The sequence below is a fragment of the Apis florea genome, unplaced genomic scaffold (genome assembly GCF_048593485.1).
Source record: "Apis florea isolate Af1SG1 unplaced genomic scaffold, ASM4859348v1 contig_3517_pilon, whole genome shotgun sequence".
NCBI classification, from domain to species: Eukaryota; Metazoa; Arthropoda; class Insecta; order Hymenoptera; family Apidae; genus Apis; species Apis florea.
The window spans coordinates 1,008,619-1,025,822 of record NW_028256778.1 but is presented as its reverse complement, the minus strand read 5'-3'; the positions used below and the strand labels follow the sequence as shown (position 1 = coordinate 1,025,822).

The 17,204-nt window shown below is 40.5% G+C and overlaps 1 protein-coding gene across 18 annotated transcripts in view; it reads right to left on the bottom strand.

The window, feature by feature from the left end:
• The window catches only part of exd (PBX homeobox extradenticle), a 59,048-nt gene extending 41,884 nt beyond the window's left edge, over positions 1-17,164 (bottom strand). For 15 of the 18 annotated variants that reach the window (XR_015294009.1, XR_015294007.1, XR_015294008.1 and 12 more), the window contains exons 1-3: positions 16,225-17,155; positions 14,923-15,288; positions 14,318-14,391 (exon numbers count right to left, since the gene is read on the bottom strand). Coding sequence is in view for 15 of the 18 variants with exons in the window: in XM_086913941.1 (XP_086770067.1) it covers positions 14,318-14,391; positions 14,923-15,155 (307 nt within the window). In the remaining 3 variants the exon portion in view is untranslated. Of the gene's footprint in view, positions 1-14,317; positions 14,392-14,922; positions 15,333-16,224 lie in introns of all 18 variants that reach the window. The other 3 variants (XM_086913933.1, XM_086913928.1, XM_086913929.1) reach the window with 3 other exon arrangements.
• Positions 17,165-17,204: the final 40 nt, after the last annotated feature.

The following is a 17,204-nucleotide window of genomic DNA, read 5'->3' as shown; positions in this document are numbered from 1 at the left end:
TGTACGTTTATCTTCGACAAGATAATATTCTAATTTTAAAAGAAATTACGTATAAAATAATCTAAAATGAAAATTTTACTTTAGAATCAATAAATTTTTATATAAAATATCGAAAATTTGTACTACAATTTATAAAACGTGTTATGTAAAAAAACGTAGAGAATTCTTTTTCAGTTATACTTTTTCATATTGCTCAATATTATATCGTATACGAACCACGTAATTATCAGATAAAAAAATTCTAAACGATAAGATTTTCTTAATGTTTATCAAAATTAAATATATCAATGATACAAATACCTATAAAACAAAATCGACAAAAATTTTCCGACAGATAATTCGACAAGAAGATAATAAATCCTATTAATTACTACAATTTTGCTACGAAATTCGAATAAATATAAACGATATGCGAAATATTCTTCCCTGCTCAACATACAGAAATAATAAAATTTCTCTAAATTCTTTCACGATTAAATCGTAGCAAAAAAAAATTTGATTATGCGTTTGAAAACTCGCAAGCACACGATCGATCGCCGCCTTCGACGATGCCTCTTCTCTCTTCAAACATATCTTTGACGTTTGTCAACTCCAGAATCAGCGTATACAGCTTTCGGTATATACGCGTATAGATTCAGCCGCGGTGCACCAAACTGTACACGAGCGCGCTTCGTATACAGGGAGGACAGAGAGGCAATGGTCAGAAAATAACTCAGTCGGCGCGTTCCCATGTGCACAGCCGTGTGTACGAGCGTTGAAAACACCATGATCTATGGTGTGCGCGTCCTACGAATAACAGCGGTGACACTTGGCCTGGAAAATCTCCCAAGCATGTTCGCACCAACTTTTGCGGCTAACAATTTAAATTTTTTTCCACACAACTTGTTATAGACAAATATATCTGTTAATCTCGATTGGGTGCACAAGTGAAGTAACACGTTTCGAATCTATTCAACAAAGAATGCCCGAAAATAAGAGGATATAATTGATCTGGAAAAATCAAATATCGATGTAAGGTTGAAAAAATTTTGAGGAGTGCAAAAAAGTTCTTCGAACTCTTTAGCGGGATCTGCAATTTTTCCCCTTCTTCTCGGGGATGGACAGGAGACTTTCGCGTTTCATTTTCATGCGGGTGGCTCCCGTGGGCGTCATAAACGCACCGCCTCGTGTCGGTGCATCACCATTGGAAAAACTGCCCCTCACCTTCTCACGCCCCCGATTCGGTTTCCAGCTAACGAGACGTACACCCTCTTGGCCGGCTCTCTAACACACGAAAACCCACGCTAAACGTATCGATGATGAAAACTTCGCCCCGAGAGACAATCTCGTTATTCCCGCCATCTATAAACTATCGTGAAACTTCGCTCTCGAAACTCGTTTCGCTCGCAAGAATTAAAAAGCGAGCAAAAGGACGTGTGTTCCGATGCGAAAGGGGGGCCCCCGTTGCTCTCGTTCGCCTCGCCAACAGCAAAACCGTACAAAACCGAGATAAAATTACATTACATTTATTTTTATGATAATTGATTCAGAAAAATTCGAGAATGTAAATTATTATTAAATTTGTCGCTTTTATCGAGTTTAGTAATTTTTACTTTCAACTGTTTTTAAAAATTATGTTGTTATTATTACTAATAATAACAATATATAATTAAATTAATGTGATTATTCGATTATCTGCAATAAATCTGCAATAATTTTAATTCTATAAAGAAGTGAAAAAGAGATTCTTATTTCTTCTCTATTCACGGTTTGAAAAATTGAAAAGTTATTTTACGAAACAATTTCACACAAAGACGCCATATTTTTCGCGTTCTGATTACAACGAGCGGGAAGAGAAAAAAAAAAATCGGTCCTCGGTGGAGGCTCTAATGGAGCCATAGAGATCAGGCATGGCTTCTAGAGGGACTAGAGAGGGTAATCCGTCCCTGAGGAAGGGTGGTCCGACGCCACTGTCGGCTCAGCTTCATCCCCGCCAGTCGCTCATCGAATGGGGGGTCGGTCGGCAAGGCGCTCGATATCAAATCGTCGAAAAACCATTGCGAAAGTATCGAGGTCGAAACCGGCCGAATATATATATATATACACGTTTAAATCCGTGAAATCTCGCGGCCCAACAATTTTTCAATTTGCCCTGCCCTGTTCCCGCGATTAACCGCGATCGAAACGATAACCTTACCAACGATTCTTGTCCAATTACTTTCACGAGCGGTTAATCTCGTGGATCGAAAATTTTTTTCGAAAAATTGCGCGCGGTGAAAGAAAGGCGTGATTACGGGAACGTGGAAAAATTCATAAGCACGCCGTAGGTGTGCGACGATTATATTAAAAATTTGTGCACCGTACGAAAACCCGTATATATAGCCGCGCAAGAAGAATCTACGTGTAGGTAGAGGCACGTAAACGCAACCCTCTTTCGCGGCTGCAGAGACATTTTTCTCGTGGTATCCCCTATGTATGCATAATGCATGCAGCCAGGATGCCGCAGACTCTTTACGCGTCGAGAATTCGAAATCGTTCGTCGTGAAAATTCTCGCTGCCCGAGGAGCGAAGAAGGCTGTTCCCGTAACAACCGACTCCCCCATTCGATCAACGAAACAGCGTATTTAAATCTCGTACACGCTGTAGGGCTAAAGTTATTAGATCAGAGGAAGACATGGAAATTAATTTTTTAAATTAGCACATCTTCGCTCGTGACTAATATATATCTTTTCTCCAAATATGGATAATATTTGTTCCAAAAGAATATTAAGAAATTTAATAAAAGATTAGTGAAGAAAATAAATAGTTTTCTCACAAATTTCATTTACAATAATACCTAACCTCTATCTATCTCTTCGAAAAGGAAGAAAAGTAATGGCCGCCATTTGTCGAGAATTCGTGTACATTCCGCTCGAAAGCGTTTATATCAGGTATTTTCACTTTCTCCTCCCCGCAATTTTTAATGGAATGTTTATTCCGGCGTAGATAAAAATCAAGCGGCGAGCAACGATATCGTCGCGCGGATGGAACGCAGATAGAAAATCAGTAGCGATACCGAAGCGAGGCGAGGGATTAAAGGCAGGGCCGTGATCGAGAACGGGGGGCGCCCCGTGCACTCGAAACGTCATATTCGAGCGCCGTTTCTGTACCAGACACACGGGACCTGTTGCTGTCGAGTTTACGGTGTTTTTACGAGCGAGGTTACAGCCACCCCTGACTACGGGGGCTGAACACACCCTCTCCCCGCAGGAACGATATCCCTCTTCTCATTGCCAGTACCTCCATGCGAACCAGCCAGAAAAGAGAGGGACCGAAACGGCTATCCGTTTATCTCTTCCCTTTTCTCTCTCTTCGTTTTTTTCTCTCTCTCTCTTTTTCGAAACAAACGAATAATCATTCGGATCTTCGCTCGACGATGAAATCAGAATTGCACGTTAGTCAAAGGTCGAGCGTGAATTGGCAAAATACGATTTGGCAAATAACACTCGGCAAAGAATCGTTCGCGTGACTGCTCGTAATACACTGTGTGCGTGTGTGTTCGTGGAACGTATCATTCCACGCTGCTGCTCGCAAGGATTTTATAAATAACGAGTCGCGGGTATCTTGGAATCTCGAATTATGGATGAGAAGATTAAAAGAAAGTGGCTCGTTTCGAGCTGTCTTTTTTTTTTTTTTTTTCATATTCTTCCTGCGAATAAATCGTAGAATATAAGATCGAAACTTCGTTTCCACCACAACCTCGATCAAATTAATCGAACTTGAATCGAGAGCGACATTTTCTATTCTTAACTCTTCTCGAGGATGATCCTTCGATCATATTCAACAATACGAATGGCGCGAATGGCGTCTTTATCCCAGCGTTTTCCTCGCCAGGAAGGAGATGAAACTTGGAGGGGAGGAGGGGGTGTATAGAATCGAGAGAATCGAGTCACGTCCACGAGTGCAGAAATTTCGATGCGGAGGCGAGAAAAGTCGAAGGGGAGATTCTCGGGAGGGGATGACTTTCGACGAGAGTGGCGCACGGAGGGATAGAAACAAGTTGGGCGGGGAGGGAGCAGCATCGAGAAAGTTTCTTAGCCGTCGCTAAGGTAAGAGAAGGAAACTTTCCAACTATAGCTCGAGTTTTGTCTCGCGCAATTAGAACTTCCCTGTATTATTCATAGCTAACGTTGCTCCACCTAGTCCCAACAGGGGGACCTCTATCTACACCCGCTTCTTCCGCCTTCGATACCGCCGAATGTCGGCGAGCCTCCGCTTCTTCGTAACGCGCAAAACTCAAAGACCGCCAACGAGAGAGGCGCACAAGTCGCGCACGGTTCATGAATTTTAATGAAATCTCCCGAAGAGAGACTCTTCTTTCCACGGTGTACATCCACTCCCCTATCTCTCTTTTATCCTCGCCCGTACACACGCCTGATCTACGCTCTTTACGCGGTTACTCGATATTCGCCACGAGGATTCCTTCCCTCGTTTCGCAAATATTCCACGAATCCAAGCTGACATCCTTAAGCTGCGCCTCCAATCATCCTCGAGCATTAACGGAATTCTAATTGTATTGCGCCTCCCTCCAGGAAGGCGTGAGTAATAACAATAAGATAAACGAAATGTTTCTCGAGAAGAGGAGAGGCTGGTGTAACTGGTGTAACCCTTCGACGATGGGTTAAATGGCGCGTTCGTTCGAAGCCTCGCGATAAAACGAAGCCTCGAATCGATCGATTAATGACGGACTAACTGCGCGCACGCGATACAGAGAGCGTTATAAGAGGGGAGGGAAAGAAAGAAAGGTTCGTTCTTACAATTCGTGCCCGCTATGAAATTATCCTGATACGGTTTTCCAATCGTACGTTGCTCAAGGACGAGCCTCTTGTCACTCTCTTGTCATCTTGTACCCGGATGGAATTGGAAATGGAATTAAATTAATACGATAACGGTTGGCCGCTGTATGTACGGCACGTAATATACACAGAGAGAGGCGTGCAGAGAGGCAGCACACTTGCTCGCCGGTCGAGGCCACGGAGAAGCGAAGGAAGGTCGACATCGCGTGTCTTCTTGGATTTTCCACGAAGGCAAGGAACAAACCGGTGATACTTATTTCGTGCCAAGGAACGCGCGGTTATTGTTATTCTCGGGGGTGGGACGCCATTCAACCGTCACCTCGTACATCTAACCCCTCGAACGGGGGGGCGGCAAGCGATGGAACGCGTCAAATTTACACGCCTGGTATCGTCGTATCCGTTTACTTTGCGAGAAAATTTCGAAACAGAGATTCTCGAATGGATTCTGATTTATAACCATCCACTTGGGAAAAAACGATATTACTTTTCCTTACAAAATTTCAATAATTTCAAAATCGCAGCAAATACTCTGATGTTAAACCAGTTTGAAAATTAAAGAATCTTTAATTTAATGATTTAATAATTTATATCTTGCAATTACGCGGCCAAAAAGCATCGTGGTCGAAAAACGAAGAAGAGAGATTCGATGACCCGAAAAGAGAAACTGATTAGAATTCGAAGAGGAGGAGGAGGAGACGAATGAATCGAAGAAAAAAGGGCAAGGTTATATTCCATCGGGAACGAAAAGGGCCTAACGATCCACGGTACGAGCTTCTCTTCGCCCCATGCAATCTCCATAGAATTACCATACGATTAAGAGAATACCGACCTCCGGTGTACGTACACCGGGGCCAACATTAGCCCTCGAGAGTCTTCCAATTAGCCTCTCGAAAGATCGTTCTTCTCTCGTCTATATAGATCGCGCCAGAGTTAGCGGACAGAGGACATAAGATCTCGGATATATGCGAGCCGAGATAATCGGGATAAGCTCCTGTACAAAAAAAAAAGAAAAAAAAAAAAAAAGAAAGTGCACGCCCAACATCAAAAATCGTATTTTGTTGCAACACTTTCTTCGTTGTACAACGTAGCCAGTAAGTAACGAAGTAATCGAAAAAAAAAAAAAAATAGAAGTTGTTATTAAGTCTCGCGAAAAAAAGGTACAATATATATATATATATATTTCTTGCACCGTGCTTTGGAATTTTAGCACTTGATCACAGCAAACGGAGAATAAACGTACTTTAAAGTTTACGTTTAAACTCTTTGTTATTAAAATTTTATCACTATAAACTCGATGAAAATATATATCCAAAGTAACAGAAAAAGGCAGAAGAAGAAGGAATAATTCTAATTGCGTGTTCACGAAAATTTTAACGCGTCTAGAATTTATTTTCTCTAGATTAATTATCAGAAGCGATTGGGTAGAGCTAGACGCGCCGCGTGTGGCCCAGGGTGGCGTATACGCAGGCGCGCGTAAAGCACGTGAGAGCACGTAGAGGCGAGCAGAAAAGAGTATATTGCTACGCGGACATGGCGGAACTCCCGTCGCATTCTCCTTCTTCTTCCTTCCACCATCTCCCTTCCTTTCCCCGCTTTACGAGCTTATTTTACTGGATTTTTATGATATAACGTATACCCGCACCTAGCTCGAGCCCCGAAGTTTATAGGTTTGTGAGATTTTATCGTGGCGTAACGTATGGTTTGTTAAATCGACCCCCTGCGCAACACACGCGTGGCCGCCGTTTCACGTACGAGGAGGAGCACTCGAACACGCACGATGAATTCCGCAAAGGGGCCTCTTGCCGGTTTTAGATATTTATCGCGCGGTACGACGACCCAAGTGGATCGCTTGTTTATTTTTCCAAACCCTTTTCGAGTTTTTCGTTTCCCACCTCCTCACGAATCCTCTTCGTTCCAACCCTCTTCCCAACTCGCTTGTTTCGTGATTCTTGTTATCGGCCGATACTTGTCCCCGATTATAAACGGCGATTAAAACGATTCAAGAAATTAGCTGGTTGATCTTATTACGATTTTAGAATCGTATTAAGCTCGATTATTTCGTCGTAGAGGGGCAAGCATCGGCAAAATAACTATAAAATATTTATAAATATAATATATATATATATATTGCGAGACTCAAAGATCTCAAGATTCGATACCAATATAAATCTCACGTTTAATTATCGATAATGCGAATAATCCGATTCAACGCCGCTCTCCTCTTCCTCATCATCTTACTCTCACGATCCTCGTTAGCCAACACCCGCGCACACGTTTAAACAAACACGTGAATTAGAATACATCGATAATGGAGTTCACGCTTTGACCGAACCGCGATAAAACCGAGCGGCAGCATATATAGTATGTGTATAGTAATTGCGCCGCGAACACACTGTATCTTATATTCCCGCGCGAATGCTTTTTAACGCCGCGCGTTAATTGTACGGTGTATCATAGAGGATCTCTCGGTAGGATCTTTGGTATCGATCAGATATTGCGCAGAGGGGGAGGAGGGGAGGTTCTTTCGCGAGGGCGATGACCATAACGACGACTTCCGGTCAGTAACTCGGCGCAATTAAAGCGACTTAAGTGCAATTCCGTTAACGGGACAGCCAGTGTAACTGTCGTGTACGACTTGACAGCACAATGCCTCCTCGGCTCTCTTGGATTTCCTTTTGTTCCCCGGCTATCGTTACTTACGCCGCCTCGGATCGTTGCGCGCCATCTTTTATACGATATTTTTTTTCTTTCCTTTTTTTTCCCATCCATTACGCTCCTCGTCGAACGAAGGAAGATACCACGTGTGTGTGTGTGCGCGCGCGCACGTGTGCGTGTAACATGAGGCACAGAGGTAGAGACACGTATGTATATATATATAAAAGTCGGCAATATTCGGCCGGCAATAAGTCGAACGTTAAGGTTGTTCCAAAAATATCAACGATGCAAGGTTATCTCGTTTCCCTCCCGTGTATTTTTGGATTTTCACAAACAACGTCCAATCCTCCTGTTTCCCGAACAATAACGCCTACGTCAATTCTAACAGCGCGTTAACAAATGCGCGTGTATCTTATCTATGCCGGGCCGGGCATTACGGTAACATTATTGCTTGATAATGCAATAAGCTTTTATCTTCGCCTATAAATATACAGGCGTGTATATTGCAACGAGTGGATCGAATAATGAATACCGTTTCGTGTGCGGTAACAGAACCCAGAAGAATGGCTCGTCTTTTACACGCTTCTTCCCTGAAATCTCTCGGGTCCTCATCTCATCGTTTTCGAAAGATTCGTCAGATTTCGCGAGATTTCATTGATCGAATTGCGGGGATAATAATTATAGGGATTGTAATAAATGGAAAGTGGCTATCGTTTGAAAAATTGCACACGGTCGTTTCAATTATGCAAATGTATATATAACGTAATGTAATTGGATACACATTTTGTATTTTATTATTCTGCAAGTAGGTGCATATTAATCTTAAATAATAATAGCGAATAAGCAGAGTATCGTACATCGAGCATCAAGTAATTATAAACGTTAAAAAAGATTATTATTTCTAAAATCGTAAATATTTGATATATTGTTATGTGCAGTAATTTATTTCACGTTTTTCTTTTTTTTTTTTTAATTATATTGCAGAATATCCCAATATAATAAATCTATAATAAATCTATAAATTATAATATATAAATATACACGCAAAAATCTTATTCCACCTATTATTACACTTCTCCAATTAAAAGACACGTAATATACACTACCTATACTAATGTATTGTACAATCGTTCGAGCAGAAAGAAACATCGCATAAACCCCCTTCCCCTAAACCCAAGAGCATTTTCCCGTGGCAACAGGAACCACCGTGAAACGTCTCGATGTAAAAGCTCTCACCTCGACGTCCGTCCACCGGTAAATATACCGAAGCTCGGTATATGCAACCTTAAAAAACTTTTCGTAATAAATCAGTGCACAATACGACAGGCTGGAATCGGACAAATCTCGTTAGTCGGGTCGAAGAAGTTTGTGCCGAGAGAAAGAGGGGAAGATAGGGGGCAGAGAGAGAAAGAGAGAGGGAGGGAGGGAGGGAGGGAGAGCGAGAGAAGAGGAAAGCCGGTTCACCTTGGTTGCTGGAACCCATCTGCATGCGGGGACCGCGGATGGGGAAGAAGGGGGAGAGAAGAAAAGGACAAACTAAGGAGAAGAGGAGGTGGAAGAGGAGGAGAAGGAGGAGGAGGAAGAAGAAGAAGAAGAAAAGGAAATCGAAGCTAGGGGAACGACATTCCAACTGGGGTCGGGATGAGAAGCGTCATCTCTTGGAAAACCGACGCTACCTTTCTTCTACTACGTTTCGCCAACCCGGCGGGCAAATATCAGAAACGTTTCTCCTCGTCTCGATCATTTTATGTAATAATACGCGCTGATTAAAAAAAATTTGGACGAGACGAGTTGAAATTGGAATGTCTGAAAATTTTTCTAAATTCGAAATTATTATGGGAACACAACGTGCGTGAATATTTTAATCCGCGATGTAATATACAACTTCCCCTGTAAATCAGATTACAGGGAATGGCGCGTTTAATCATAATGTACGGCGCGTGTTACGTCAAACGGAGTAAATTACATTATTAATTCTTCTCGAACGCGATGCCTCATTTAGAGGCTCGCCTCCGTGTGACGAAGAAACATTATATAGAATCGTTAATAAGGGACATTGGTAATTGTAATTGATCGCAACTGTGCTTGGAACAAAAGTTCCAAATGGAAGATAAATCTTTGATGAGGCGCAGGAAGAGAAACCGAGGATTTTTTTTCAATACGCGAGGAATGATAGTTGATCGATTTCAAAATAATTATATGGGATAGGAAAGTGAGGATTATTTATCTTCGTGATGAAACTATGATTTATATCAATATATTTTCCTTTTTTATTTTATTTACATTTACGAATCATTAATTTTCTTACTCAGTCAGCCTCGCTTGATTTTCAATACCGATTCAATACGACGGTGAAAAATTTATAACGAGTGGAGTTTGATTTCCGAATGATTCAGTGTATAAGTGTGAAAGAATAATCTTTACGGTTAAATCACCATTTGCAATTATATTGAAATACGAACCTAGAAATAGAAAATGGTAAATCTTCCAGTAGACGCGATAGCAAGAGATTACAGGGAATTAAGAATTTTTCAGCATTTACACTTAAGTGTGACGAAAGAGAAAGAAGTGCAAACACAACGAACTTTTACGCGTTCGGAAGGAAATTTTATATAAGTTAAATTACCTTAGTAGGCATAGCGTGTAAAGTCGCGTGAGACAAACAAATATGCGATATGTTGCGCAACCCTTTAATTAAACCGAGCATCATCTAATTAACGTACAATTTATTCTTATCAGAGGACCATGTTCATTAAGGAAATTGTAGACAAGCTTAAGTTGATTATTTTTCGAACGTGTTTCAATAAAAAGTTGAGGCCGTCTATCGGTTCTATAAGATAATACTCCATTCGAATTTCAACTTTTTTCGCTCGTTGTTTTCTCGACACGTATAACATACGTATATTTTTCCTATGTACGTTATTATTATTATCTTCTAATATATATATATATATTTTTTTTGTTATCTTTATGTTTACATTTTAAAAAGAAAATTTGATAATTATAATAATTGTAAGTAGATACAATTTTTCTTTATCGGTTATTCGTGATAAAAAAATATCTTTTTACGACGTTTTCGTAAAGAAGATACGATGCATTAAAATTCGAAGCCTGTTTCACGAAAAATATTTCCACTCATATATCCCTTATTTTCCAGCCAACTGTTCTTCTAATCTCTACATTTTACATTTCGTTTCCGATAATATAGCAAATTATGATAATAAAAAAAGAGGTACAATATATTTGCACCTATTTCGAAATATATATATAGCATACCGTTGATCATCGTATATTTCAAATTATCAAATTTTCAATATCAAGCGAAATCGAGGAATTCGAAAGGCTTAAAGTAATCTTCCACATTGAACATCCGTATATTTTCTTTTTCATCTTCAAGTATCGAAGAAAGCAATTAATTCGCGTGTTCGAGATTGGGGAGAAAAGCGGAGGTTACCGAAAGGTCACTCACGGAAACACTTACGGCGTGGATGTGCGAAATAAAACAGAATTACCGCTGGAAGGCGGCCAAATTGAATATGGATTTTTAATTGTTACGGCACAACACGACCGCGGCACAGCAGTTCCAGAAATACGGTATGTAATGCGGTGTCGAGCGTCGATGCGACGACGCAGTCCCCGCTCCGGTTTAATTAAATGACGATAAATCGAAAGAGATAGGGAAAGAGTTGACAGCGAGGCGGGGGAGGGCGGTTGCTGCATAACCGATTGCAGTCAAGTTGTATTTCGAAACTCGCGTATACGTTACGCGCGCTGACAAACAATAAATAAAGTTGACCGCCAATCGGACAACCAAGCTAGCAATCGATAACGACCACTCTTTGATTAATTGCACGGTCACACGCGATCCTTCTTGCGAATTAACTATTCGGCTATTTTAAAATTTACCTTTCCAATAATAGAAGATCGGCTATTGGAATTTAGTCGCGAAACTTTTTCTAATTTTTCTTCTTTTTTTCTTTTTTTTTGTTTTGCGTGTACAGTATTCAAAAGTTATTTGAAGTTATAGTCTTAGTGAGTTTTGTGATTCGGGTTTAGGTTACGTGATATTAATCCTTTGCAAGCGAATTCTGATGTACATGTTTTCTTCCTGATATATAAGTTTTTATATTATTCCACGTAGAAAATATTCTCATCGGGAATCAAAATCGAAAGAGCAAAACTCGTTCGCAAAGGATTAAAGATTATATGGAAATATCTTTGAGATGTCGTCAAAAAGTACAAGAAATACTGATTTAGAAAAATATATATTCTTGTTAAAAAGAGTTAAATAAAAACAAAAAAATCCCATTTCTCAAAAAAGAGATTCCACGCCTTGAAACGATTGGTATTGGATCTACGTCGATAGCGGCGAGGAATATTTTTAGGAGATCGCGGCATGCGGCGTCGACGATTATACCACCGCTGTGAACAACTATTCAAAGAAAAGATCTCTGAGCGAGGAGGAGGAGGAGGAGGAGAAAGAGAAGAAGAAAATGGATTAGGGGTTGGTCGAAAGCGGGTTCGAGAAATCCCGCGGATTTTCGAGCTTTCTCTCTCTCTCTCCTTCCTTCCCTCTCCCCTCCTCTCTTTCTCTCAACTATCCTCAGGGATCTTTGTACATCCCATGGGAAATCGGCCTAAACGGGGTTGACCGAAACAGGTTTTCAAAGATCAACGCGTTTCGAAGAAGAGCTGTTTCGAATGACCGTGACAAATGCAACGAAGCTATCGGTCATGATATTCAAATGAGAATACAGTCCATTAAAAATAGATCTCTCCGAAGGATGGAACTACACACGTTTTCTGCTTCGATACAATGTGATTTCGAATTACTTTTGTAACGTTGTGCGCAAACGAATGAATGAATCATTGAAAGATAAAAAAAAAATATATATATATATATATATATTTCTCGGCAAGCGTAATAAAAATCTAGCGTAACGTTCGTAATATCCGTACAAGCTGCTACACAACACTTATCGGCCGCGAATAAAAGAGAGAGAGAGAGAGAGAGAAGAAAAAATGTCGAATGGGGAGAAATCTGACTTGGTACGGTCCTGATCCGAAGTTATCCGAGCTCCGCGAGAGAGCCGATTATATTAAATGGCTGGTAAAACGGTCTGCTTAACATAGCGTTTATCTGCTCCTCTTGGTTTTAGTACTTTTTCACTGCCTCGTCAGCCATTGCCCATAAACTCTACTACAAGCCTTGCCTCTTCTCCTCTCTTCATCCCCCGTCGCTTACTCTCTGCTACCCCGTACAATTTTTCTCCGTACCTTCGGCCTGACCTACGCGTACATGCGCGACCCATGTGCTTGCGCGAGAACGCGCGTGTATACTTAGCTACGACTCATAAAGAATATAGAACCATTAAAACGACTCATCCACTTGAGTGTGCTCATCATACTTTGACGCCTTTTTTGTTTACATAAATCCTCTTTACTCCTCCTCGACACCGTTTCACTTTCTATATCGAAAGGGCTCTTTCATGAATGTAATTAAAGGGTGGCCATTCACGCCCGCCCGATGTGTTTTGTCGAATGTTGCTCGTGTCCGTCGTGGACAGAGAACACGGGACGCATTTTTGCAGCAATTGTGCAGGATTCCCGGCAAAGAGAGAACGATACGTAATCGATAATTACGGCAACCTTGAATTTTTAATTAACACACGAGTCTGTTTTCTTTCTCAATGAATAATAAAGCCAATACGATCGAGCGTATTTACTTCTTTGAATTAAAAGATAACCAACTCTATGAATATTTTATCGATTATTTTATGCTTTTTCAACAACGAGCATTCGTTTCGTAACCAAGGATGGCGTGCCTCTTTTTTTTCCTCAATTTTATCAAAGAAACGTACACAACGGGCGCCGTACGTGGAATGTCGAACCCTCGACCGGCACAATACCACCCTCGCCGCGAGAACGAAGAAAACTAGCAAGGGAAAAAAACGAAAGAGAGAGAAGGAGAGGGGAGGGGGAGGGGGAAGAGGGGGAGGGGGAGGGGCGGAGAGGGGGAAGAAGGAATGTGTAGATATACACATATACTTACAGAGGAACGATGTGAAAGAGGGTGGCTTAGCATGAGGGGCGTGGTGGCCCCACCACCCCCATCAAACGACCAGGCAGAAACTACTTTTGGGGTAGCCGACCCACACACCTCCTTCTCTACCTCAATCCTCCCCCCTCCTCGCTCCTTCCCCATCCCCAGAAGCAGTTCGAGCCAAGCCAGCAGCCACCCCTCGCACCCCAAAAATAATTGCGCGTTTCGTGGTCTCTTGATCCGCGCGTAAAAGTAATCCAAACATCGCATAAAAATTATGTTTACGAGTTTCGAATGGGCGCAGGGGTCGACCCTGCAGGGTAGACGACACTGCACCACACACCGAAAACGCGTATCAACAGTCTCTCTCTCTCTCTCTCTCCTCTCGTCTAGATAGGGATCTCTTTCTAGGAATTTCTCGGATTGTTTAGAACTCTCACATGCGAGGCATCGGAATGGGCGCGGGAGTTACGAGGTGATCGTCCCTCTACTTTTATGAAGTGTTCTTTTATCTTGTGATGGTATCTATTTAATCGGCAATTATTTACAGTGATTTTAGATAGATGGTAATTGCTAATATAAAACTAGATTATTGTGGATCACATTAAAATGAAAGTCACGAATAATAAAAGGCAATAATAAAAGCAACTTTGTCTTGAGTCGCGATTATTTACCGTATATCAATAAATCAATACTTATCTTAATTATTCTACAAATATAAATATCGATAAGTATTAATATTTGTGTCCTTGTGTAAAGACACAAATTGAAGAAGAAGGTATAATAGTGAAAAATAGAGACTCACCTGTTTTCTCTTTGATTTCGCACAAAACTGAAAACAGGGCGGGCTTCATTCTGTGACAGTTTAAAGTATGTTTTCTGGAAAAAAAGAGAGAAAAGATAATAGTAATAATAATGATAATGATGAATGATATTCGATTAAAAGTTTATTAGATTGTACGATATCTATTATAGCGAAATGGATTTTAAAATACTATGACGTTTTAGCAAACTTGTATTGTAACTTAATCGTATACTAATAGTGTGAAGATAAACTCTTATCGCGTATTTGGAAGTCTATATACAATTTGTCATTACTAGAATACATATATTCGTCATTTAATAGTTTATCAAGTTATAAAATGATAAAATGGAACATTATAAAAATAATGTTTTAAAATCGTCGTATAAGATTCAAAATAACGAACATAACCTATACTCGTTATTTTTTACATTTAGCAAATATTTTAAGAAAAAAAACTCAAACCTATTCCCATGAGATTGATATTTCAATATAATAAGAAAATATTTTAAAAAAAATAAAAAATGATATAAAATAATTATAAAAGTAACGATAAAATTTAAAATATTTAAAAAAAAAATGGCGGCTGAATCAGGAATGGGACTAACCTTGCTTGTGCCTCGTCCAAGCTTTGATCGGTGATGTTCATAATTTGTTGCAAAATTTCACTGATGTCCTGTTTTCTAGCCTCAACAGCCTGATCCGGACCTTGTGTTGCAGTTCCATCCACAGGTCCCATACTACCATATCCGGCAGTATTTTGGGCCCCCTGACCCTGATTTCCTCCCATCAGACCCACACCTGATCCTCCGTGTTGCAGCATTCTGCTGGTTTCATCCATCAACTGTAGACTACAGCACTAAGAATATTATTCGTCGCCGTTTCCTTTTTTTTTCTTTCCGTCGCAAGAGTGAATTTGTTCACACAACACTCGCGGATGTATATCGTATACCAGATGATGCGGAAAAACACGACTGTACAAACAAACATCCCGTTTTCACTTTATGATTGATAAAAACTTGATCATGATAAAAAAAATAACTAAGGGCATCGAAAATAAAATAAACAGAAAAGAGGGAAGAAGAAAAAGCAAAAGAATGAACGAGCGAACGAATAAGAGAAAAAAAGAAGGAAAAAGACCGGGAGCAAGAACAAGTTAAAATGATACGTAAGAGACAAAGGCCATAGCGATGGAAGAAAGAATTAGATGCCGAAACCGGATATCCATTACAGCAAAAGAGTATTATAACAATCTTTTCTGTTCTCGCCACTAAAAGAACGTTACGCCAAACATTTTCTCGCGAATTCATCCATTCTTATATATAGAACGTTAATTTAATTCTATAATAGCAATGTCTAAATCACGGGCCTACTAGAACGCCTGACGGTTTACTAATAGGCCCAGAATGAAACGCTCTCTTCCTTCTTTTTTTCTTTTCCGACCTTCCTCCGCTCACGTTGCCAGCGCCACAATGATGATTCCTGTATCTCGAGGAAAATATGTTTCACGCACGTGCTTTATCTCTCTCTCTCTCTCTCTCTCTTACTCGTGCGACATTTCATATGGAAGCCAGAGCAGATAATAATGCACTTGCAAAAATATCATTTTACACGAATAATGTATCAAATTCCTTGAAAAAACGAAGCAATTCATAAGAATAAGAAATCCCTGTAATACGCCGTACGCTTGACTTGGAGGTTATGCCGCCGTGGCCTTTGTCTCTTACGTATCGTTTGGCGTTTTAACTTGCTCTTGCTCCTCTTTCCCGGCCTCGCTCCCTCTCTTTCTCTCGCTTGCTTATTCGCTTGTTCACTCTTTCGCTTTTTCTTTTTGCTCTTTTCTTGCTGTTTCTATCTCTCTCGATGCCCTTCGTTATCCTTTTTATTCCTGCTTGCCTTTTGTTCATTACCTTTCTCACTATTATATATTTCCTTCCTTGCTCAAGAACACTCACGTTACGTCTAATAATCAGTTTCTAGTTTGCTATACACACTATAGAGATGATGAAAATGGTGCCTTCGGCAGCTTTAAACTTGACGGATTGTCGGATTTTACGTATACGTGGTTATGTCGATGGTCGGCGTCGCGCCCGGCCCGCACTCTCCTTTCACTTGTTCTTTCCTCTGCTCAGCAAGGATACTTGTATAAGCTGAGGAAAATCGGCGTTCTTCGAGCCATCCGCGCACGGACGTCACACACCAACTCTCCGCCTTACAAGGCAACGCGCGGACCGACCGTTTCTGTCGCTCTTTTCACTCTTCTCGGCCGCGAGCGACTGCTACGCTCCTGATACACGCACGTGTTCGTGCGTTCGTGTATACATCAAAGCTTGGTGTGCGTACATGCGTGCGCCAATCGGCGGCCATAATAGCCGCCTCAGCCAATCAGAACGGCTGTTTCATTTCCTTCTTTTTCTATCTAAAACCTTTTCCTCACTTGCTCTCGTGTATTATTATCCGCGTGCGCATCCATTTTATTTATGATGCGATTTCACCGCTTTTCCTAATCCTGTTCGCTTAACCTGTACTTCCGTGAACTTCAAATTTTTACAAAGCTTCATAAAAATACTTTGAAACTGATCCTTTGGAATATTATTCGTTATATCAAAAATATATGTTTTCGTAAAACAATGTTTTTTACCTCGTATTCTAACAGGCGCAAACTCCGCCCATTACTTCAACTTCTTTTTTTTCATCACCACTAATATTTAATCATGAACATTTACGATATTACTACGTACAATTTTATAAAAAAAATTAAACAAAACCAAAAAATTTGATCGAACTTTTGTCTTATTGAATACCGTACAAATAAAATGAAGGAACTTCGTACTTGGAAATGTAAATTATGAAGACGAGAATGCGCAAGTCTATTGTAAAAATATGGCTA